This window comes from Orbicella franksi, chromosome 13 (genome assembly GCF_964199315.1).
Source record: "Orbicella franksi chromosome 13, jaOrbFran1.1, whole genome shotgun sequence".
Lineage (NCBI taxonomy): Eukaryota > Metazoa > Cnidaria > Anthozoa > Scleractinia > Merulinidae > Orbicella > Orbicella franksi.
In genome coordinates, this window is record NC_138157.1 from 2,867,421 (window position 1) to 2,891,504 (window position 24,084).

General features: G+C 38.3%; 2 protein-coding genes across 6 annotated transcripts in view; both read right to left on the reverse strand.

Annotated features, from left to right (window-relative positions):
* LOC145466366 (uncharacterized) lies at nucleotides 1-18,173 on the reverse strand. Of its 3 annotated transcripts, none has more exons than XM_081450085.1 (15): nucleotides 18,092-18,173; nucleotides 17,324-17,493; nucleotides 12,498-12,585; nucleotides 11,785-11,859; nucleotides 10,877-10,974; nucleotides 9,789-9,899; nucleotides 9,093-9,219; nucleotides 8,062-8,141; nucleotides 3,781-3,849; nucleotides 2,692-2,806; nucleotides 2,390-2,466; nucleotides 2,254-2,320; nucleotides 1,702-1,784; nucleotides 1,466-1,543; nucleotides 1-1,045 (listed from the first exon to the last, which is right to left on the reverse strand). In XM_081450085.1, the coding sequence occupies exons 2-15, from the start codon at nucleotides 17,462-17,464 to the stop codon at nucleotides 968-970; spliced, it is 1,287 nt and encodes a 428-aa protein (XP_081306211.1). In that variant the 5' UTR covers nucleotides 17,465-17,493; nucleotides 18,092-18,173; the 3' UTR covers nucleotides 1-967. The 3 variants fall into 3 exon arrangements, with proteins under 3 accessions (XP_081306211.1, XP_081306213.1, XP_081306212.1); XM_081450086.1 differs by having other exon boundaries at nucleotides 986-1,045; nucleotides 1,369-1,543; XM_081450087.1 differs by lacking the exon at nucleotides 18,092-18,173 and having other exon boundaries at nucleotides 17,191-17,416.
* The window catches only part of LOC145466365 (uncharacterized), a 16,114-nt gene continuing 10,149 nt past the window's right edge, over nucleotides 18,120-24,084 (reverse strand). Inside the window, exons 8-15 of one of the 3 annotated variants that reach the window (XM_081450082.1) lie at nucleotides 23,774-23,853; nucleotides 23,316-23,390; nucleotides 22,422-22,536; nucleotides 21,997-22,073; nucleotides 21,840-21,906; nucleotides 21,124-21,206; nucleotides 20,836-20,940; nucleotides 18,120-18,202 (exon numbers count right to left, since the gene is read on the reverse strand). In XM_081450082.1, coding sequence (XP_081306208.1) covers nucleotides 18,161-18,202; nucleotides 20,836-20,940; nucleotides 21,124-21,206; nucleotides 21,840-21,906; nucleotides 21,997-22,073; nucleotides 22,422-22,536; nucleotides 23,316-23,390; nucleotides 23,774-23,853 — 644 coding nt within the window. In that variant the 3' untranslated portion in view covers nucleotides 18,120-18,160. The other 2 variants (XM_081450084.1, XM_081450083.1) reach the window with 2 other exon arrangements.

The following is a 24,084-nucleotide window of genomic DNA, read 5'->3' on the forward strand; positions in this document are numbered from 1 at the left end:
TTCATAGGACTGTTTTTACGGCCCCGCTGTTTTCGTAAAGAAGCGTGAAATTCTGAACATTTTAAGCCGCGAAAACCGCCATGATATGCAAATTTCGAACTTTCTCAAATTTTGGCCGTAAAGTAAATCGTTGGAACTTTAAACCATTTTTCCATGAATAAGTTCATCCAAGGGTATGTTTTGGCGAAATAAAAGAAAAATCGATTTTTCGTGACTGTCTTCCTATTCTCGACACTCTCAGAAAATCACTCTTAATGCGTGAGCTTACAACATGTAGTAGAGATTGGCCCGCGTTCAGAAATACAAAAACACCAATCTCTTTTAAGGCCCACTCGAAAACTTGCATGCCATTTAGCAAAAACAGCCCTGGCAAACGATACACATAATGAAGGAATACGTGTCTTTAGGATGTAGGTGACTTTGGAAGACTAACAAGATGTAAACTGGCTCTAAACGGGAAGACAAGTACTTGAGTTAATGATAGGATATACGAAAATCAACGAGCATACAGTTTTCAAATTCGTAATAAAAAGAATATTTTTAAAACTGAAACAGTCTAATGTGGAAGTAACCTGAGTACTTGCTGCTACCCAGTTGAAAACCCACTTCATCAGATTATAACAAGATACGGATGTCTTAGTGAACTCTCTGAAAAATGTAATATTGTCTAGTGAGGCCGACATATGTTTTACTTCGTTTCTACAGACGGTGTCTAGAAATCACATCATTGTTGTGTCGATCAATATCACTCCGCTCGGTCCTTTAAAATTTCAACTTTCATCAATAAGAAGCAGTTTAGTTTTCCAAGTAATAGCTACGTAATCTGATTGAGCTTAGAGATGACTATGAATCTCTGATTCTCAACTGCTCAAAGCTAACTTAGGCGAACACAGGATTAGAATACGGACTGTTTAACTTTAGTCATGATGCCAGCTCAATAGGAATCCTACGATGTTTTTGATTGGCTTTACATCACGTGACAAGCCTCAGACTGCATTCCTCCTCTTGGTGAACCTCCCGAAAGGGAAGGCATCATGACAACGTCCTAAGATGAAAAACAACGAAAAATGCCACAGGTTAAACGATGTTCATTTGAAAAAGAAACACTTTAGGTACGAGATTGGCAGAGGGGTTTAGCGAGAGAGAAAGAGAGAGAGAGGTGCGAAAATGAAGTATATCAGCCGAGAGATGGCAAAGAAAAGAAAGTAGGCTATTTATTCTATACGATCCTTATTTACATTTATGCTACTCAGGTCTATTGTATTCTCCCTGTGGAGACTCAAAAAGAGAAACCAAACGGGTATATGTTAAGCACTTAATCCGGGTATATGTTAAGTACTTCATCGGTATAAAATCAAACTGGCTTACAAACAAATATAGAGAAACTGTTTGTTTCTCTTTCAAGCTATTTTGATTTCTCTCCTCTCTTTCTTTCTCTCTTTCCTTCTTTTTTTCTTATTCTCACCCCTGGATGAACGAGTACGTCATTTGCTCCTTCTGCACCGTTGCGATAGGTGTTGGTGTGTCCATTGGGCCAACGAACCTGCGCATGGGTAAAAACGTTTCAAACTTTTCAGACCAAGCAGGGAATGAATTTAAGTTTCAAATCTTGGAAATGTCTGAAACTGACAACTTATTTAACTGGTTTAAGGCTGCGATAAGGTATAGCCTGTTTTCACAACCCTCAACAACTACAATTACCTCTACGACTCCACCCTTAACACTAAAGACGCGACCAATGTTTCCGGCTCCACCGTCCTGGTTTCCCCATTTCCAGTCCGGTCCTAAAAGTTCAAAAAGTATAATAAATAGACTTACTAGGAGAGTTGTTACTGGCAGGAAGGTAGTCTTTATAAGCATTGATGTCACTTAATCTAGTCAGATTTAGACTTTTCTAAAGGTCCGTCATATGTATGACTTATTTTTAACTACTAAGTGACATCTGAGAGCTATGAAATATAGTGATATAGCTGACAAATTTTCAAGAATTAAACATTCAACCGGAGATACCAGCATCCCCTCCAGACCATCTTGTTTTGGATTTCGTTCCGGCCGATTGCTAATAAATCATTTTTCGATGCTGTTTCGATGACAATTTAGTTACTTTCGACAGTTGACGAGTAAGTCCCCGTTCATACGTCGCATTTCTGTCGTGTGGAATTCAATTTCAATTTCAGCCGCATTTAATTGAATTGAATTTAACACGGCAGAAGTGCATCCTATGAACCAGGCCTAAGTTGGGAGAATTCTAACCTCTGATCACACGACATCCCACTTGAACTCCCTCCAGAAGTAGCACGCGTCTGTTTTCATCAACAACCTACAATTTGACAGTGTTATTGCCCGTGTGCCAATTAAAAGCACTTTGGCAGTGAAAAATCTATCTTACCTTAACATCAAAAGCAGAATCTTTTCCGTAACGGTAGGAGTTTTTATTCCCGTTATCCCATTCAACATCCACCCAACCTGAAAATATTCGTGATGCAATCAGAGTTCAATATTACTTGGCCTGGCCTTGGATCATGGACAGGTTTGATTCTACGTTTGGGACGAACCCCAGCAGATACAGCCATTTTGAGTATACAATAACTTGCCAAGAATGATAGACGCGATAGACAGAGATAAAGTCTCCACCTCGGATCACTAGAATAAAGTAGAAGTATTTAAAACATTGCCGATGGCGGAACTGACCTGGTGTACCATCTGTTTTTACGATGGTACCAGCTCTTCCCCCATCTTGGCTTCCCCATTTCCAGTGTGCTCCCCTCCGAACACGTGACCCTACCGGAGGAGGTTTGGGGTAATTCTGATGGAGTTTAATGACACAAATAATCATTAGTTTCTATGCGGCAATTGAAAAGTATTATATAATTATCTTTGTACCAGTAGCAAAGAGGTTTTGCATCCATTGGCATTGCTTGCCACACAGTGCTGGGACACGCTGAAATTATTTTCTTGTTGAGTCTTTTCCTATAGGACAATGTGACGGCTTGAAATGATGATGCATAAAAACCAATAAGTATTCAGACAAAAATGACAGAATTTGAGATAAAAAAAAGGCAACATATAAAAGCAAAGTCCTCTAATGCTGGCAAATTTGCAACATTATTTTGAAAATAGTTTTATGCATATAAAACTGCATTGGACACTATATTTCTCCATATACAGCGAAACCGATATTAAGCGGACCCCATATTAAGCGGACACCCTCTATTAAGTGGACACCAGCTTGAGTCTCACCACATTTACTGTAGAATAAACCTGCATTCAGCGAACACCTCTGTTAAGTGGACGCCGACACCAATATTAAGCCATTTTGTTGCACAAACCTGCAATAAGTTAAGCGCGGACACTTAAAGGACTCTTTACTTTTACTTCTAAAAGTTCAGCTCAGATTCCTCTAAAATTGTTCAGCGATGTTTTAAAGCCAAGAGGATTATTCCAAATTGAGGCATTGACTGACTGGACATAGTGCTATGAGTAGTCTTTGATCTTACGCTTTGTTACACAAAAGGGTTAATAATAAACTATCATTGTACAATGTATTAGAGCCTATTTAGAACGGACACTAGTGAGGGTCCCAACAGTGTGCGCTTAATGCAGGATTCACTGTAAGTCACAACTCGCAGTAATTCAAAAGCTCGCACTTGTAGATTTTTATCTTACCTCGTCATAAGAATTCGCCTAAATACCACTGAAATACACAGGGATACCACACACTAAAATGTATCTAGACATTAATTATAAAAGCGTCAGATTGCTCCAGGCAGTTACACTCACCCCATCGTTATCGTCATCATCATCATCATCAGCGACTAACATTGCCAAGAGCAGCGCCATGAGAGGACGCTACAACAAAAATAAAAGGAAACAATCCAAAAATAACATAAACAACAAAAAACAAACAAAATGGGCCAATTTCAACTAAAGCGTATTATGCGCAATGCGTGCCTACAATGTACGTGCTGTCCAATCTAAAAATTATTGGTTATATGATATAGAACCATGCTGTCCCCTTAGGAAATCTGAGCGTTTATGAATGCTTCATTTATAAAATCTCAAAACTGGACTGCATTTGGTCATATCAGGTGTTAAATAGCGCGCGAAAAGGATAAAAAAATATTCGTTAATTTGAACACGTACGTAATAGCAAGTGAATCTACAGAAATTGAAATCGTGTGCATAGTTGCCGACACGGCTTTATCAACACATACCACCTAGGATACACACTGATGTTCATTTAAAACGGATTTACAAATGCCACGTGTAGGACTAATATATCTATATATTTATGAAAATCGCACTCAGTAACTCTTGAGTTCAAGAACGGGCCTGGTGGGGCGGGGGTTGGGCGGTGGGGGAGGGGGAGGGGTGGAATTGAGATTATCTCAGTGGAATAAGTGGCACACTACAGATATTTTTCCATAAGCAGAGGTAGAAATAAACTGAAGTACTAAACCTTTTGGCTAACCAGAATATAAATAACTTGTCAATGGCTATATGCATTTTAATATGTGGCAGGTTAGACTGACTTTTTTTGAGTTTTTCCGCGTCGTAGTCACACCTCCTGTTTAAACTAAACTCAAAAGTGACTCTGTGCGCTCGAGTAGGCAAGGGACAGAGCTGCGAGAATGCGACATGGGAAGCAAACACTTCATTTTTTTTATCTATGTAAGGACTGAGGGGGAAAAAGAACACTGGTTTTAATGAAGAGAGATGTTTTCCAATTGTCCCTAATGTAAATTTTCAATGTCAACTTACTTCGATAAACCAGTTTGCAAGTAGTACATTACTACAGTTGTCGGTGTTGACGGTTTTTTGAAATTCAATATCCTTTTTTAGTATTTAACCCAATATGTAAATTTTTTTAAATAAGAATTTTCTTTGAAGATTTAAAGAAAATACGTCCTAAGGGCTTTAGGATTAAGACATCCACGATCTCTGTGTTTATACATCAAAAGCCGTTTAACGGAGGAAAGTTCTGAGCCAGTGGGTGGGCCCAATAGCCCTAGCCTTTCTTTCCAGAATTCAAGTAATTGATCTTCAATATTTGATTTATTTTTTTTTTAAATAAAGGAAGGATTGCTGTTTTTGATGTTATTTAGATGAAATTATGTGTTTATGGATGTAACTGCTTAAAAAAAAAAAACAAACAAAGAATTTTAAGACATTTTTTTGTAAAATAGGATAAAAATAAAATCGTATTGTATCCTCCCTTTTTTATAACGCTAAGGCTCTGCATGGAGCAGAGGTATCTGCATTCTACTGTTTTATTTGAGTCGTCCTCTAACAAGATCACTGTTGTTAGGTTACTGCTTGATTTTAACATCTTTCGCAACTAAGGTCAGGACTCATTCGGAGTAATTTTATATTTAGGTGTAAGTATTTTCAATTAGCACTTCTTTATTAATTTTTGTTGTATTAGTTTTGATTAACACGGACCCTCAAGCATAGAGTCGTGCGAAAATAAAGAATTCATATTGATCTAGCTATGTATTACTGGTTTCCAGAGAATTCAGCTATTCAGGGCTTTAGTGCTTTAGCGTTTAGGAATTTGGGGATTTAGAAATAATATCCATAATATAAACGTTTTTGTTTGTTTGTTTTTTTTTTAAAAGAATGAATTAAACAAATCCCTTTATGTCATTCCACGTTTCTATTGCTGCCAAATCCCGGCTACCTCTTGCAAACTAAACTTACCGACAAAGTTGATAAATCTCGATTTCGAACTGTATCCCATTTGTTAGCCCCCAGTTGACCTGCACCACTTTAAAACCTCTATTTTGATTTATTCTTGTTAATCAACACTTTTTTTGTTGTTAGGACCAGGGGCTTTGTTTCTGTCGTTGACCTATTGTTTTATTTGGCCAATTATAAACCTTGTAAACGGTTCAGGCCACCCCAGTGTGTGTTACAGAGGTTTCGGGAGCTTAGTGGGAGGTAACATCCGTTTAATTATTTTACTTTTATTTTACTTTTGTCTCTGAGATTTTGTTGTTGTTGTTTTTGTGATAAATCAACTGGACATCTGCAGCGAATATAATGCTTTGAATGGTGATCCAGACTCAGGCGCTTACAGGCAGAATCAAAGCTATATATTACGATTTTCATAAACAAACTGCTGCCTGATGCCGTAGGATTTTTCTAGGGTGTCTCGCGCAAGCCGTCTCATCCTACTGTATAAGTTGTCATGGACCCTTGAGATCGGTTAACCCGGCGCGAGTTAGGAAAAGCTAGCTTTGAATGTGTAAGGCAATTTTCGACCAGTGCTGTTGTCATTACGTATTTTGTTTGAACAAACTACCTCGAAGATCTACCCTAGTGTAACAATTTCGTTCTGTAGATATATAGTTAGGAATGTCTTTCTCAACCATGTATAGCTCCCGAACTATTTGCATTTGCAGTGAATTACATTGAAGTCGAGGCAAAATGAGTGTAACATCCACGTGTGGATATAAAAACCTTGTTTTGAAAAGGAATACGTTTCTCAAGCCGTTGTTATCTTTCTAAATCAAGCTTTCACGCCTGCTAATTAGAAGTAAGCAAATAGAGAAATTTCTAATGATGACACTTTTCACGGGCTTTAAGTGGAATCTGGCTCTTATTTCTTACTCGAGGGCTTTAATTTGTACCAAGAACAGGCCTGGTTGTTCAAAAGAGTCTAAGTAAACCTTGTGTTGGGCCAAGGTTGAAGTAATCCGAGCGAGGCGAGACTTTTTAACCATAGGTTTGTTGAGCCGAGGGTTAAAGTAGTTAAACTCTGGGGAAACATCCCACAATTCTTCATTTTGTCTTAAAGCACCGAAATGCCTTCCTTTACGGTCAAATCACGCAAGTAGGGGAAAAAGCACAATTTTAGTGCATAAAAAGATGTTCCATTTATGTTTTTTTATGCGTCTGTCCTCTTATTGATGATAAATTGCGTCACAACATTGTCAAAGTGGCGAGCCGCAGGCGAGTGGTTCCGCAGTTTTTTTTTTTCATAATCCAGCTCATTTAATTTTTCCTATATTTGCTCTTATTCAATCTTAACAGAAGACCCTTCTGTAAGCAACTTCGTGAAGTAGGCCTCCTGATTGAAGATTATTTAATGTTATCATTTCAACAACAACTGCAAAACTAAAGCGTTGTTAAATTTGATTAATCATATTTTAAACAACCTTGTTCAGATTCGTAGTACCTATAATTTACAGGATTGAAAAAAATGATTGTGTTGTTGAGGACATTCATTTCACATGAATTCAGTTTATAATTATAATCTACCTCAGTTAAGCCTTTTTTCTTTATTATTATTATTATTATTATTATTATTATTAATATTATTATAATTATTATTATTGTTATTTATTTATTTATTTATTTTAGTAAAGTAAAGCCTTTGGCAAAAGGCGTTGAAACTTACAAAAAATACAAATGATTTCATATATGGCCATTGGCAAGAAACACCATGGAAGTTTAAAGATCTAAATCAGTTTGCTTTCTCCAAAAGTGTTAAAAATTATGTTCTATCTCAACAATATCAAACGTAAGTTTCCAAAATTCCAAAAGTGTTAAAAACTATGTTCTATCTCAGCAACATCGAACGTAAGTTTCCGCTATTCTTCTAGCTCTTTCCTTTAGTAATCCGTCCTTCTACTCCCATGTATTTTATGTTTACTCAAACGAGATGGAGGCTAACTCGATAACCTCGCGGTTCTATAGGCCTCCATGTACAAACCATATACCATTGTGACCTTTAATTGTTATATATGTATCTTTTTTTCTCTTTTATGCTAATATTGTAATTTCAGATGTGAAAAAAAAAAAAATGTGCCACCAAATTTCTTCCGACTTGGAAAATGAATTATCGTCGATAGCCTTTAGTACAGATCGGAGAAAGCACAGTTTTGGGAATATTATCACGCTGCGTCAAGCTTTAGAGGTATGGACATTAACGAAACCCGGCTAGAAGTCGTATATGTATCCTTTCATTTGTCCGTCAGTCCGTTTACCGTCCAGGTATTAATTCGTTCTGTCCGTCCGCTGGTTTCGTTCGTTCGCCTCTGTTCCGGTTGATCTTACCAGCTCAGCTTCATCCATATCCTCACCGAGGCCCTGCATAAACTGTTGTAACGCGAGCAACGAATGAAGCTTAGCCATGTCTGTTGAGATGGAAAAGCAATATTTTACTCTACAGCTATTATCGAGGAGTTGCTCACTTGTTGGATACCAATCAACGAGCATTTAGTGCAACCTGAAAACACCTGACTTTGGATTGGACGGGATTGGACCAGATTCCTTTCCTGAGGAGTATCAATATTTACAGTGACTTCATGCTGGAGAAGGAGTTTCTTCATATCGTAAAAGCCGAGTTTGACCCAAATGCGACTTACAAACACCGCCATAATCATAGGCCAATATAAAGCGACATTTAGGTCAATAAAAAGAGGTGCTATTTGTGACTGATTAGGGCAACACCAAAGAAGCAAGTGCAAAGCGGATGAGCAGCCTTGCAGACCACGTCTCCATTAAGACTTAATTTAGCCACTATGATTAGAAATCAGCTTATTTCATACCAGGGATAAGGGCTTGAGGAATTTGATCTCGGGTCGCATTTGCTCGAAGGGAGGAAGTACATTAATACTGAGGAATATGCTTGTGACTAATGAATACAGAAAAACAGAATTTGTAGGGAAAGAATTCTTAACATAATTCGCTCTATGTAAACACTAGCACTGAATCAAGGACGAATTTTTACTTCAAGTCATGGACTCTGCTCTAACTTACACTGACAGCATGAAGGAATCATGTCCCTGGGCCTATGTGGTGTCATTAAAACACTTACAGTGTAGATTGCATTTTGATTGCCCCATCTTTACCTTTGTGGTGCGCGAATCCTTTTGGTGCCTGAATTAGAGAGCGTGACTGTAAGCTAATGGTATAAACTCGATATTCATCAGGGAGGATTCCGAAAAATCGATTTCAAGATGGGATCAAAAGTTTCCGAATTGATTTTCAGGATTTTCGAAGTATATACCTACCATTCGCCACCCTAACTGTACACAAAGGCTTATCCTGGCAATTGTCACAAAAGTACTCGTTACGTCACTCACCATGCGCAGTCTGAGCGATGAATCGTGACAGCAACACTTGCCTCCTAAAGAATGTGCTGAGCTCATCCATGTTATGAACCATCACGTACATCCCTCCAGTCGTTTGTGCAATACTCTCTAAAAGTTTCTTCATAACAGAATATCAACCGAGATACAAAGTTTCAGTAGTTCGAACTACTGGGTTCAAACCATTTACTATGATACAAAATTTCAGTAGTAAAAAGGAATTAAAAGGGAAAAAAGTTAAACAACACCTTCAATCTCCCTAGCTCCCCTCTTTCTCTTTATTCATGTTAATTCAAGAAAACTAGTTTAAATCGGCGAGGGATTCTTAATTACGAAGATCATCTCTGCGTTCAAGGGACAGTGTTGCACTCTTCTGTACATGGGTGTGATTTCTTGTGAGAACTGAAAAGTTATAGTGACGGTTCGTAAGAAATTATTTGCCATTTGTGGAAGGTTGTTACACCAAATCCAGGGAGCGATGTAGATGACCAAACGTAAGTACGATCCTTCCTCGCAATGTCAATTGCACTAGACGTGTTTGTGCTTGGTCAGTTTACTTTTCCAGTTTAATTTTCTGAGGGCGAAATTTGCCTGCGAAAAGAAGATCTTTGCTACATCAACAAATTTGCCTAAAGCTCAGACCAGCACGCTCCATTTATTTACAAGAAAATAGTTCTTTATTGAGATTACCTTATCGGCATTTCCACACCCAACACAAGCAATGGGGATTTTGTATGGAAGACCCACTTCCTGCCAGCGAGGCCCGAACAGCACTGCAACCAATAAGACTCCTGTCAATTCCTAAAAATCAAATCAGATAAGGCTCAGTTAACTACAGTTAATTACGCAAATTTTGATCTATATTTGAAATCGGGCAATAGTGCCGGCTTTTCTTCATTCTGCGGTTTTTTATTTTTTATTTTTTACCCAAAATAAGGGGGGGGGGGGGGCATTCTTTAGGTCCGCCACTGAATTAAAAAAAAAAAAAGCACGTAGCCTATATCCAGTCATCTTGACTGAACAAAGCATGGCATAAAGAAAACGAAATTTCACAAACTATTTCAAATGACGAAACAAAAACGGAGCGGCCAAACGCGCTGTTTTTAGACTTGTAAACTCTGCCACGACTGATCGAAAAGGTAAAAACTGATTATGACATCACAGATCAAATGTTAATTAATATATTAAAGTGCCACTATGATCAAATCCTCGATGCCCACTTTTTTTTACATTTTCGTACCGAATAGATCTTTCCTAGATATCTTGGCAAATTTAATGTATTACTAACATTAGAACTTTTTTTTTTTTAGACCTTTAGTTCCGAGAATTTACGGCCGCCATTAATTTTCTTTGTTCCAAGTCTTGGCTGAGAATTGGAGAAAATGACGTCATTCTCTCAAAAATACCGCACGGGTTGAAATTATAATAACAATTACTACAGCAATTCGCATAAAAAATAACAAAAACTTTGACTCATATGTTTGTGCAATTTTCAACATGAATTGTCATTATAATTTCAACCCATGCGGTATTTTTGAGAATATGACGTCATCATTTTCTCTAATTCTCAACCAAGACTTGGGACAAGGAAAATTAATGGCGGCCGTAAATTCTCGGAAATAAAGGTCTAAAAACCGCGAGTTCTAATGTTCGTGGCAGATTCAAATTTGCCAAGATAACAAAGATAGCTCCATCTTTTCCGCTTGGGTAGACAAGACACGGACAAAGGCAGCGAAGAATCTTCACCGCTCAGTTTGTAATATAATAAATGTTCTTACTTGCTGTGTTTCACGACCGTTTTCATCGGTAGGCTTTCCGTCGGTCATAAGAATGATGCGTGGACAAAGCTTCCTTCCATTTACATTTACCACTCCTCCTGTAATTAACATAAGGATTTAGAAGGCCACCTGTCAACGACTCGCTGTCCTAATATAGGTATGTGAAGAAACACAAAAGACTAGAAGTGTAATTTAGTAGGATAGATCACCGGCAAATCGTAATTATTAAAAACTGGATCATTAGATAATGCAATTCGAGAGTTTTCATTGGCTTAGCCATTATGGGTTATGAGCCATTATAGCATGCTCTTCAAATATGGTAAGCGTACATGTAATATTTGGGGCGTTTTTCTTTTTATGTCATTTTAGTTTTCTATTTTTGGGGGAAGTTTTTAATAAATTAATAATTCAACTCGCGTTCGTTGGTTAAGAGATAACTATAGGCATTGTTGGTTATCTATCAACTCATATTCAGCGCGTCAGTCGTGGAATAATTGTTAAATATACTCAATCAAACCGGGCTTTTTCAGCGAGCCCGAAGCCAATCGCTTTGAAAATGTTTCGCAAGGGCATTTTGGTTGATTGGAACAAATTGTTTCCATTTAAGTAGAAAAAAGTAGGGTGAACAAACGGAAAAAAAAAAAAACAACAAGAGATGACTGCGCTACAAAATTAGCTGGTGTTGCTCATAATAACTTGCCCTAAATGACGATAAGAAACTCCGGCGAGTCAATGCCGTCTGCATTTGACCTGGTGATTTGAAGAACTAGAGGATATATCGCAATTTTTAAGTTCACAGGAAAAAATGATTCATTCCTCGAATCTGTCTCGATTTCATTGGATGTCGCGCAAGATAATTAACTCGGTCGGATCAGTGGGAAAAAATCGCTAAGCAGTAAATTTCTCACCATTTTTTCCAATCTCCTGCAGTGCCATCAACAAGCCGTCTTTCATTGGGGTCGTCCCATTAGCTTGAAGTCCAGCTGCAAAAATAGAGGAGAAATTAACCCTTTTCAGACCGGAAATTTATCTGGTCTTCTGCGAGAGTCTCGCCCTGTTACTCCTGTTTGGAGTATTAAGGCTATAAAAATGAAACTTGAAAGAAAACTGACAAGGAAAGCTAAAAGTATCTAAAGAAAATTTTACTTTAAGAAAGTCAAAAATATCCTTCAAAGCGCGGACTTAAAAACGTGCATGTCAAAATACGGTTGCTATGGACACTGACCAAGATCTATAACCAATGACAAGTTAACTTTTTCCAACTGTTTCCAAGATTAATTTAGGAAAATTTTCCACATTTGGGGTCTATTGCATGTTTCAGTGCAGTTTTACAACAACGGCGATTCAAACTCTTGAAGAGCCTGAAAAGCTCCCTCCCCCCCCCCCCTCCCCCGGTCTCGAAAGAGTTAATAACGATTCCTCTGTTACAAAGCAGTTCATTTGTGCGCGGATAAGTTAAGGGCGCAAGTTACCTGAAATTTAAACACAGCAGAAAGTTACTTGTTCTAGAGTTCTAATGATTTCTTAATCTGCCGCCCATATGACATGACTTACTAAACTCGAGCTAAATGTTTCCTTAGTCAAAGTTTGGAAAGAGTACATGTTCATGTTAAAAACTTACCTATTTTCATTCTAAGGCTTAAGTAGTTCGTTGACAAGTTGTGCAAAATCTGTGTTTTGGCTCCAAACTCGACGATTGCAACGTTTTCCTATGTGGAATCGTAACGGATTAAAATAACATTACAACACTGGCTGCAGAGATTAGTGAATGAACGAGTGTCAATATATGCATGGATAACAACAACTCAGTGGCTGGTAAGTAAATCAACAGAATTAAACAGGATTTTCAGTTAGGCAATATACGCCATCATGGCTTTCAAGGGTAGGCAACAGTGTCAGTAATTTTAATTACTGACACATTTTAAAAAAATGTGTGTATGGGAATCAGATGGCAAAAAAAAGAAAGATTCTTTAAAATTGAATTCTGAACAATTTATGACCAACAAAGTCAAGATACTAGACGTTTTTAATATTTCATACATATGTCTGCATTTTTTTCCCGCTAACTTGTACGAGGCTGAGTACGCACCACTTGGCGGACACAAATTATAGACTAAGAAATGTATCACGACACTTAAGTAAAAACGTGAGTGCCCTTTTCTGGAACAGCTACATTCAATCCTTTGTCTAATAATTATTCATAAATTGTTCAGTATTCCACTTGAAAGAAAATCAGTTGCCATCAGGAGCCATAATCGGGGACGGAGACCGTAAGCGCGCGCTATTTCTAGTATTGGGGCTGTCCCTATGATATGGGACAATTTTTCTATTTTTAGAACAAATTGCGCCATCATGTGCGGCACACGCGCGTACATGCTGCGTGGATTTTTGCGGATATAGCGCGGGGAAATGGCGTCCAAAATTCCCGAAATGTTTGATGTTTTTGGCCACAAATCAATACGTTCATGTCTGTTGGAATTTTGCTTCAGTATTTTCGTCGTAAGCTGCTACAGTTTGAGTGAAGTAAGACAGTGCCGAATTTAGTTATGTCCCGCTTCATATCGCTGACCAAGTTGTGTTCCGCTGCTTCATTTACAAGAGCTCCACATTACTCTACTCTAAGTTTCACATATATTGAAGATTAACAGCTTTTCCATAACACAGCAAAAAAACAGTTGGATATATTTGGATATAGCACCGTTTCAGGACTTTAAAGTTTCCCTCCTCTTGCCACACGCCTGCGAGGATTTCGCCAGGTCTATCTCGACCGAAAAGTAAAATAAAGTAATTGCAAGTTTGAGTTTCGCCTGAATTGTAAGCAACGGTTGATGCTTTATCAAGGCCCAATAAATGGCAATGAGGTTTATGTCTGTAGATGCTGCTCAGTTTTGTTTGTGTAAAAATCCAATAAATTGTCTGTTCTCGATGAATAAGAGCGCCCGCCGATGCGTGTTTTGAACAGTCAGTAAAACATGACAAATTGGACTTCCCCACTTTTGTGTGAAAGCGTACATCGAACTCATATAATATCTCTAGCTTTTAAATATGTTTAAGGTTGATAAATGTTTGAGAACGTATTCGTATGCTTAGCTGAAAATATGTGAATACAGCAGAAATAATCAGCAAAGTTACGATGACGCTTTCTTTAATCAACTCGAATAACGATTTCGATTAATTTTTTTTGGTTGAGTTATGAAAACTCTATGTCTATTTTCTTTTTTTTTTATTTTCGCAGTGTAAAATTACACTATGTTAAAGAAATACACACGATGTTAGTAGCCTTTTTGCGTTGGTGAAAACTGTTGCAGCATCTCAGCGCAAAAGACAACGAAAGAAATCTTTGTCAAGATTTGTTGACAATTGAAAACACCGACTCGGATTTGAACGTGCACGCGCTGCACTATGCAAATGAGCTACTTATGTACGCGTCAGACTTTCCGTTAAAAATCTTGTGCAAACTCGCCAAACGAACAGAAGCAACAAGAAACTATCAAAAACAGGGTTTCGCTATGATTAAGCATTGTTTCGGGAAACTCTCAAATTAACTCGATACCAAAGTAAAGAGTTTTCTTTCATAACTTTTCTTTACAGAACAAAAGCAAAAGCTTACGCGTTCAACTAGCGCGAGCACATATTATTCATTCACAACGCGAAATTGAAGTCTTGTTTTCGACACTGAAAAACTCACCTTTTCCATCAGCTCAGAGCATAAAACTACATATAAGAGCCCTGGATCTAATTCCTTGCCTTACTCCCTGCCATCGCTGTGAAAAATCTGCAAGAGAATCTCGCAACTCTCACCATTTGATCATGCAACGTGACAACATCCACGCGAGAACCCCTGACACGTGCGTGGATCCACGCGGATATATGACGTCAGGATGGCGCAATTTGTTCTAAAAATAGAAAAATTGTCCCATATCATAGGTGCGCGCGGATCCCGAGACTTACGGTCTTCGTCCCCGATTATGGCTCCTGTTGCCATCGGATTCCCATACAAACACTGAGCTTTCTTACATGTGATGCCTACCCGTCAACATGGCTTCCAAAACCGTGAAAAGGTCTATTGGCCATCCGCGTTATGAACTCCCTCGCCCGTAAATTTATAATGGTCTATGGCTAAACATATGTTCAGTGACATTTACTTGTGCGCATATGTCATGCTTAGGATCAAATAATTACCCTTAAATCGGACATTTGTCAATAGCCAATGACTAGCGAATGTAGCTGTGGTTTTGACATGCTCAAGGAAGCTAAAAAGTTACTTAATTTCTAGCTCGGAAGCTGAAACGCGATAAACATTTGTCATTCATGCGTATATACTCTTGTGTAGTTGCTACAACACTGAAGAGAAGCAGGAACCGTGATAGTGAAAAACATTTCGGCTTTATATTTAGGTCTCTCTCTTTTATACCATTTTTTTCCCCTACGATTATTATTTTCTCACTTTATAACAGCGGTGCTCTCTCATGTGATCAGTTCATCAATCAACCGTGATTAAATAGATAGAAGCAATCTGTATTCATTTGTGAAAACAAAACAAAACCAAAAGCGTAGAAAAACACTATGATTTGGACCACAAAAATCTTTGCTTATTACCAAACTTTTAGAGTCATTTTTCGATTAATCAGTTCTTGGAGATTGAGATTAATTTTGCCAAAATAAACTGAAATGAAAAGAGAAAACTGATAGCTTTTGGTTTACAGTTAGTAAGAAACCTCGCTAAGTGTCTGATTTTAGGTATTTAATCGCTACAAAATAAACATGTAACGTAGTGTCCACGTAGTTAACAAAATGCAGAAGACCTTAGAAGATCTCATGTCGTTTGCCGTGATAGCTACATGTGACTGTGTCTCTGTCTGCATAGTCATCTGCCTAATTGCTCGTCGCCTTGTATTTCCTCCAATATTCAAGGAAATTTCTAATATTTTGACGAATGCGACTGTCAAAATTCAATGTTTGAAGAGTCTGGTCATAAAATCAATCGAATAATAAAGTTGAAGAATAAACTTGTTTATGAAAATATTTGAAGACGAATATCCGTGAGGGTCATGAGGGTTGACCGTAAAAAAGCTCCTTAAATAGGGCATTCTCGAAAATTAGCCAACTTGCAATAAAATTCAGTAATATCCCCTTACTTTACAAGTTGTATATCCTAGAGGAGGCCGTGAAATAATCTTAAACACAGAAATGAACCATGCCTGCTTAGCTTCCGAATCTTATGCAAAAACCCAAATGCCATGAGAAATTTCAGTGAAGTGGGTTTCATTTTTGTTTTCTACCCAATAGAGACCAGGTGACATCCTTACGACAGCTAGAGGCGGTGAATGAGGTCTATTAATGGTTTAATCTATCAATTAAGCAACCGTACGTCGAGACGGAAGAAAAGGTCTTCTGAGAAGCTGAAACCAGGTTAAAAGATCACTGCCTCCGATAGATTTTGCAGTTAGCAATAAAAGTAACAAAGTCACAACATGTTTAATCGATAACATGTACGATCGATAACACAATCGCAAACTCCGACTGTACTTCGCTCGCTGTTAGATACACATGAAAAAGCGCAGTTACTTAGTCTCAGATACAGAACAACGGAATTATCGATATATTAATACTCTCTTTCTAACCGGCTGACTGGAAACAGAAATAAGTTTGTATTTGGAGAGGAATCCCTGTTTGGTGATTGCATTACATAGCAGGATGTCTTCTTTAACGCAGATCGAAGCAACGTTTCGCGGTAGTTGTTGCCAAACACTGTACCACGTACTGCTTGCTCTGATCTTCATTTTGTGCGTGCGCCTTAATAGCCACTTATTCAATCACGATTACTGAAACTATATCTCAGCGTGTCAAGAAAGCCGTTAAAACTCCAGAATTTCTTCTTGAATTTACAAATAATTATAGCTTGTCTGGATGTTGCACACTAAACTTTCATCATCCAGACTGAATTTTCGATACTCTGAAGTATTGAATAATTTCTTGGTTCTTAGAATTGCTCAATAAAATATTTATAAAAGAAACACTAGGAATATAAGTTTAATTTATCTTATTTGGGTTATCATTTCCCTTGAGGTGTCCTTACCCTCCAAAAAGTGTAATTTCATTGTTTTAAACTTAACCACGACAGGCCTTAAGTCAGTAATGAGCTTATAAAACGTACTTTTCCTCAAAAACAATGTTCCACAGTACAACTTTATTTTGTCCCGGAAGCCTAAAATGACCGAAGGTGCAACCAGTGAATTTATCGCGTGTTGAATTGGAATTCAGTAATACAAACAAAACTATATGACACATAATATTTTTGATTCTACAATTACCTGCAAAGCGTTCTTCTTCAAAACCGTACACGGCTTAATTATCGATACTCTTATTAGCCGCTTAGCAGTTTTCTCTGTCAGATGTAGTTCTTTAGGATTAATGCATCACAAACGCTTCGCACGTCGACTCTACCTTTAAGTTGGCCTGTCTTGCAGTTTCCTCCACTCCCTCCAGGAATTTGAGTGCTGCAGCTTTGAGCTGGTTGATACCCTCATTGTTGTTAAAACCCATGGAGGCCGAGGTATCGAGGCATAACACTGTGTCTAAGGGCATCTTGTAGTTAGCAGAAACCCGTTTGCTTGCTGAGGACGAGAAGAAAACAATAGCATTGTATAAACGTGTACACATGCAGCTTTATCATTTTAATTTACTTCATATAAAGAACAAGCGCATGCTAATCAAGTTGACCTCGTATTCTGATTTCAAACGGCTAATATATTTATCATACACCCTACGTTTACCATAATCTTGAAACTCTTATCTGCTAGCACTCTGCTAATATCTCTTAGGATAAATGTCACACTAATGCAAAGACAATTTGGTACTACTACGACATGCGAAGGTGAGTGTCTGCATCCATGCATGCATGCATAACATAACAACTGTGAACTGAATAGAGTCCTTTGAGCTCCGCAACGTTTAAACACTCCTAAATGAAGGAATTTAATAACGCGCGGTTACTTTGAGCAGACTTCAGAATATCGAGCTAGTTACTGATCGCTAAGCTTCGCGCACTGTGTCTCTACATGTATAACTCCCACTAAAACATGTAAACAAGGAAACTTCCGGGAACCTGCCATCGCGTTGCACCCGGATCGGTTTCTCTTTGATCAACCGTTACTTATAAAATAGAAGAATGGAAACATGTGACTGAAAGGTAATATCACGGCATTCTCATACCTCAAAATGAAGTTCCTAACGATTAATAGTCTCTTCTTGTCACTGCGCAGCAAAATTGCTCGATTCCTCTTAATTGTCTTCCAGAGCTGTGATTAGCATCACCAACGCCCACTGAAAACATTTAATTTCAGGTTAAACCAGTTTAACCTAACCTGCAGGTGCGAAGTGATTTTCGGGAAACGAAAAAAAATTCAATACTTTTCAAAATTTCTCGAGAATTCTCAGAAATCTTCGGTACAGTTATGGATCATCGAATATTTCCGAGAATTTTCCAAATTTATTTCAACACAAAATAACTCTTCTTAAATTAAAACTCCGTACAATTGGTGGAATATTCCTGGCACTTCGGAATATTTCCCGGGATATTCCGAAAAATTGAATTTTCAGTTCCCATTGCAAATTATCAGCAATTCCTAGAATATCTCCATAATTTAAGATAGGATATTTTTAATTATAATCCATCAAATATTTTCGCTCGCGCAGATTGGTTTAAACACGTCACGTGATTGAATATTCCCCAGCTAAAACTGGGGAATATCCGAGTGATATTCCCCAATTTTTAAAACCGTACGTGTTGCGAAAAATACTTGAAGGGTAATTAACACAATAACCTCCATTTGGCGCGAAAATATGGTCGGATATTTGTCCTTGGACATCATCTGTCCTCAAAGGTCACAGCTTTCCTCGAGCTACGCGCTCTCGGAAAACTGTTCGCTTCTCGGAACAGATAATACCCGCGGACAAATATCCGAGCATATTTCTGCGTCAAATGGAGGCTATTGTTTATATGTCACGAAATTCAGGAAGTTCTCCGGAAATAACGATATTTGAAAAGGTTTGTCCTGCTTTATAATTCATCGATTATCTCTCGCCTTTATTCATACATCGTTTGAGCTCTAGTAACTGCATATGCTGATACCAAGATATGTAAAAACAAATAAAATACCTAGTTATTACCTAAAGCCCACTTTGGTTCAGCTGCTTTAAAGCGGGCTAATTTCATATTGGCTTTTATTCTTTTGAGTAAATGGTGTCTTAATCAGTTTTATCCTTTTTCTTTTTAATATTTTGATGTATCAAGGTTTTTTTTTTTTTTTTTTAAATTGTCGCGCGTATTTCACGTATACTTTTGCTGGCAAATTTTGCAGTTACCCTTGGAAAATTTTGGGACGAGTAGGGCTGATTAATAATTGATAATTTAATAATAAATCATAATAGGCTGTCGAGTGTTGTAGTGTCGAGGGAGGCTCGTGTAGGTATCCCTTGCGATAATTTAGGTAAGAGTAGCATAAAAATCAAAATTCTGCTAAAATACGGTTACAATGCTCCAGAACAGTCCAAAAACACCACATAGACAACGTATGATGCAAAATGAAAACTCAATGTAACTTTATTATCATTTCTTTTCCATATCAATTTTAGCTACAGAGCCATTTTGACCAAGTGGTCATGTTTGGAGCCTAGGCCGCTTTTGCAGCCCCTATTATAACATTTATGTATTTACCTACACAGCTACAGAGCCAGAAACGTTAAAGTCTAATTGTCACGCGAATAATCAATGGATCTAAATCTCTTGACGGATATGATGCTCTTAACAAATTACATCTTAGGTCGTCTTTGTGTCAGCTTACTAATAATTGGCGGTCAGCGATATAATGCCACCAATCTCTTATAGGGACTACTATCAGTTTCTCTCATGCCATTTAGCCGTTGCTCTACCAATTCATAAACACCATTAAGGAATGCGTCTTTTTACGATATACTGTAAGTTAAGATTTTAAGGAAAACGACCAATTTTTTAAGTTTGAAAGACATGTTTCGACAGAACTTCTGTCATCTTCAGTTGAATGAATGATTACAAAGCAAGTTGAATAATAAGTAGGCCAAAAATGCTAATTAAGACAAATAGTAACAACAGAACGTGAAAAGGTGTAAATTAAAAGGATAATTTTAGATTTACATGGTGTAATTGCTGATTGAGGCAAGGTAGTTCTTTTTGAATATGGATAGCCTCCTTTATCTTGAGTTGAAAGCTGGTAGTGGCGTGATCTAAAATATGAAAGCAGTCTATTGAACACAATGAGCGACAACGTTCAGAATTCTGAAGATGTTTGAAGATGTGAGAGGCCCTATCAACGGCTAAGTGCTCACGTACGCGTGTGGAAAAATGTCGGGAGGTTTCGCCGACATCACAGGCATTACAGCCCGCACATGTAAACTTATAAACCACACGTGAACGAAGCCCGCCGGGGATAGGGTCTTTCACGCCAAAAAGGTTACCTATCTTAAAGGAAGGTAAGATAGGTAACCTTTGGGTGCGAAATTAGCTGTGGCCTCATAGTGGGTGCGCTCGTCTCCCGATCGAGCGGTCCGGGTTCTAGCCCTAACCGGGGACATTGTGTTTTGTTCTTGGGCAAAACACTTTACTCTCACAGTGCCTCTCTCCACCCAGGTGTGTAAATAGGTACTTGCGAACTTAATGATGGTGTTAACCCTGTGATGGACTAGCATCCCATCCAGGGGGGAGTAGAAACATTCCTAGTCACTTCATGCTAGAGAAACCGGGATAAGCTCCGGCCTGATGGGTCACTTAGCTGTTATGCAGACTTTACCTTTACTCGGCTCTAACGTATGCTATCTGTGACGAACTAATCAGAGAAACCAAATGAAGCTCTGTTAAGCTCCTTTTGAAATCAAACATGTACAGAAAGGCTTGTACAGTCAAGTTATGTTCATTTCCCCACCTTTCTTGCTAGTCGTCCAAAACTCACCGCAGGATGAACGAGTACGTCATTTGCCCCTTCTGCACCGTTGCGATAGGTGTTGGTGTGTCCATTGGGCCAACGAACCTGCGCATGGGTAAAGACGTAAACTTAACCATTTCAGACCAAAAAGGAAAGAATTACTTTCAAAGCAATTGTTAAGCATTTCTAAAATCCATGCAATAACTTGTTTAACTGGTTTGGAGAAGAAAAACCAAAGGCGGAGGGAGGGCGTAGTCTACTTTCATGATCAGCAAGAACTTTAATTACCTTTGCAACTCCATTCGCAACACTGAAGACACGACCAATGTTTCCCGCCCCACCGTCCTGGTTTCCCCATTTCCAATCCGGTCCTAAAAATTCATAAAACATGATGAAAAAACACACTAGGAGAGCTGTTATTGGCGGAAAGCTATAAATTTCGATTTTTCTGGCTGCTGTTTGTGTCCGCGAGTTGTTGCTCAGTGCGGTCGAAGGTGATCAAAAGTTGTTAAAATTGCTTCAATTACCTGAGAGAAGACGTATTTTTGCCTGATAGGTGAAATCTGAGATCTGCAAAATCTAATGATAGCTGACAAATTGCCAAATATATATTATATAATATGCCGAATTATTCTCGCATTTTGACTGGTTGTTACTTATTATCAATTGCAAGACAGATCTTACATCATGCATCCATGACGTCATTAACGTATTATATAAAACAAGTAGATTCTATGTTGCCCTACTTCAAAATATGCCAAAAACGTCCGTGACACACTCGGCTATCGCCTCGTAAGCCACTTTTTTGTTCTTATTGTATTTTGACGTCATCTGTGATTAATTACTGAGCAGACGCACGGAAACGTGGAATCTATTTGTTCAACTGATAACTGAGATTCCAGCATCCCGATTGCCATGCATTTTTTTTTTTGATGCTATTGAGAGAATATTATAAGTATATGTTACTTTTAAAAAATTAACAAGTACATTGTGAGCTCTCTAACCTCTGATCACACGACATCCCACTTGAACTCCCTCCAGAAGTAGCACGCGTCTGTTTTCATCACAAACCTACGATTTGACATTGTTATTGCATGCAAAACGCGTTAATACTCACGTAGGAATGTAAGCGCTTTGGGAGTGTAAAATTATCTGTCTTACCTTAACATCAAAAGCAGAATCTTTTCCAAAGCGGTAGGACTTTTTAGTCCCATTGTCCCACTGAACATCCACCCAACCTGAAATTGTTCGTGATATAATCAAAGACTCCTCAAATCACTAGGCCTAGCACAGGTCCATTCAAATAAAAAAATATTATTACCACAGAATCACAAATAACTCTTTAAGTTGTTCAGTCCTGTAATCAGACTGTTCATACTGCGCTCGAGATCAGAGAGTTTCTCTTTTAGTGACTTCTTCAAACGGTGGCTTCTTTCAGGTGGGTCGTTACTTCCGGAGGGACTGTTACTTCCGGAGATCATTAGGAAGGTAAATAATGAACGTTAATTTGCGGAGCCGTTATTTTCGGGGGATGGGGCGTTACTTTCAGAATTCTACGGTAAAACATTACCGACAGCGGAACTAACCAGGTATACCATCTGTTTTTATGATGGTACCAGCTCTTCCTCCATCTTGATTTCCATATTTCCAGTGTGCTCCCCTTCGAACACGTGACCCAACTGGAGGAGGTTTAGGATAATTCTGATGGAATTTAATGAAAGAAAATAATCATTAGATTATAGGCGACAATATTTGATCTTAATTTTCCTTTATTGGTTTGCCGATTTTATCGCTATTCAATAATCTCTACACTGGTTTCGTGTAGTATACAACGGTAGAACACATTCCTGTTAAAAGGAAATTTTTCCTGGGCGTTTCTCTTCGAACGAGACAATGAACGGGGAGAAGTAGAGAGACATAGAAATAAGAATAACATTTCAGACACTTTCGACCGCCAATAATTAAAGAAAAACATGAATTTGACGAGTAAAAACAAAGTTCCCTGATGCTTGCAATATTGCTTTTTAAAACAAGATTTAGGCTTATATAAAACTGTAATAGAGACTGTTTTTACAAAAAAAAAAAAAAGAGGAAAAAGAGGAAAAAAATATGCAGTTTCTGTGAGTTGGTGGCACGTGTATAAGTACTTTGTTAGTTCTCAATCAGAATTGCACGCTTAAAGTTTACAACTTTTGCCCGTCGTGACCGTGGAATCTCGTTAAAGGTCACGTCAGTCTTAAGCCGTGTCAGGACACCCAACCTCTCATTATACAAGCTCGCTTGGGACACTTTCACTTTTACTACAGCCGACCGCACTGTCACGATATTCTCATCGCACGATCCTCACAATATCACCGCCCAAAAACTTGGAGACTCCCAAGAACGTAAAGCAATTGTGCACACTAAAATGTCTAATAAATATATCTTGACAGAAATATCGCCACATTTTTAAGTGTTGCGTAAAGCCGAGTTAGACTCACTCCATCTCCATCGTCATCGTCATCGTCATCATCTTCGGCGACTAACATCGCCAAGAGCAGCGCCATGAGAGGACGCTACAACAGAAAACTCAAACGGATCAATTTTATCTTAAAAGTAATTCTAATCGTTATGAGTGATTATAAGACTAAATGCTGTCCAGTCTAAAAATAATGATATGTCATTCAGAATGTTCTGTCCAATTAGGCTCTCTGGGGACGTCTATCAAAGAATTATTGTCGTTTATAGCCTCAAATACAGAGGAGCAATTGAAACTATGGAGTATTGTCACGCTGCGTCAAGCTTTAGGGATGTGCACACTTACAAAATCCGGCTAAAAGTGTGGTTTTTTTTGTTTTTGTTTTTGTTTTTTTTCAATTTAGCCTTTCGTTTGTCTGGTTGTCCGTGTTCTGTCCATACATCACTTCGCTCCGTTGGTCCGTTGGTTGCATGATCTTACCAGCTCAGCTTCATCCGTATCTTCCCCGAGGCCCTGCATAAACTGCTGTAACGCAAGCAACGAATGAAGCTTAGCCATGTCTGTTGAGAGAGAAAAGCAATAGTTTACTTATTATCAAGAAAGAGTGACTGCGATAACTTCTTTACCTGTTTTTTCCCTACTGATCTAACCGATATTAAATATTAGATACCTTCCCCACCAATTGCAATAAGCGAGCAGTTAGGGCAACCGACAAAACCTGGAATTGGTTCGGACCAGATCATGTCTTCCCTGAGGAGTAGTAATACTCACAGCGACTTCATGCTACAGGG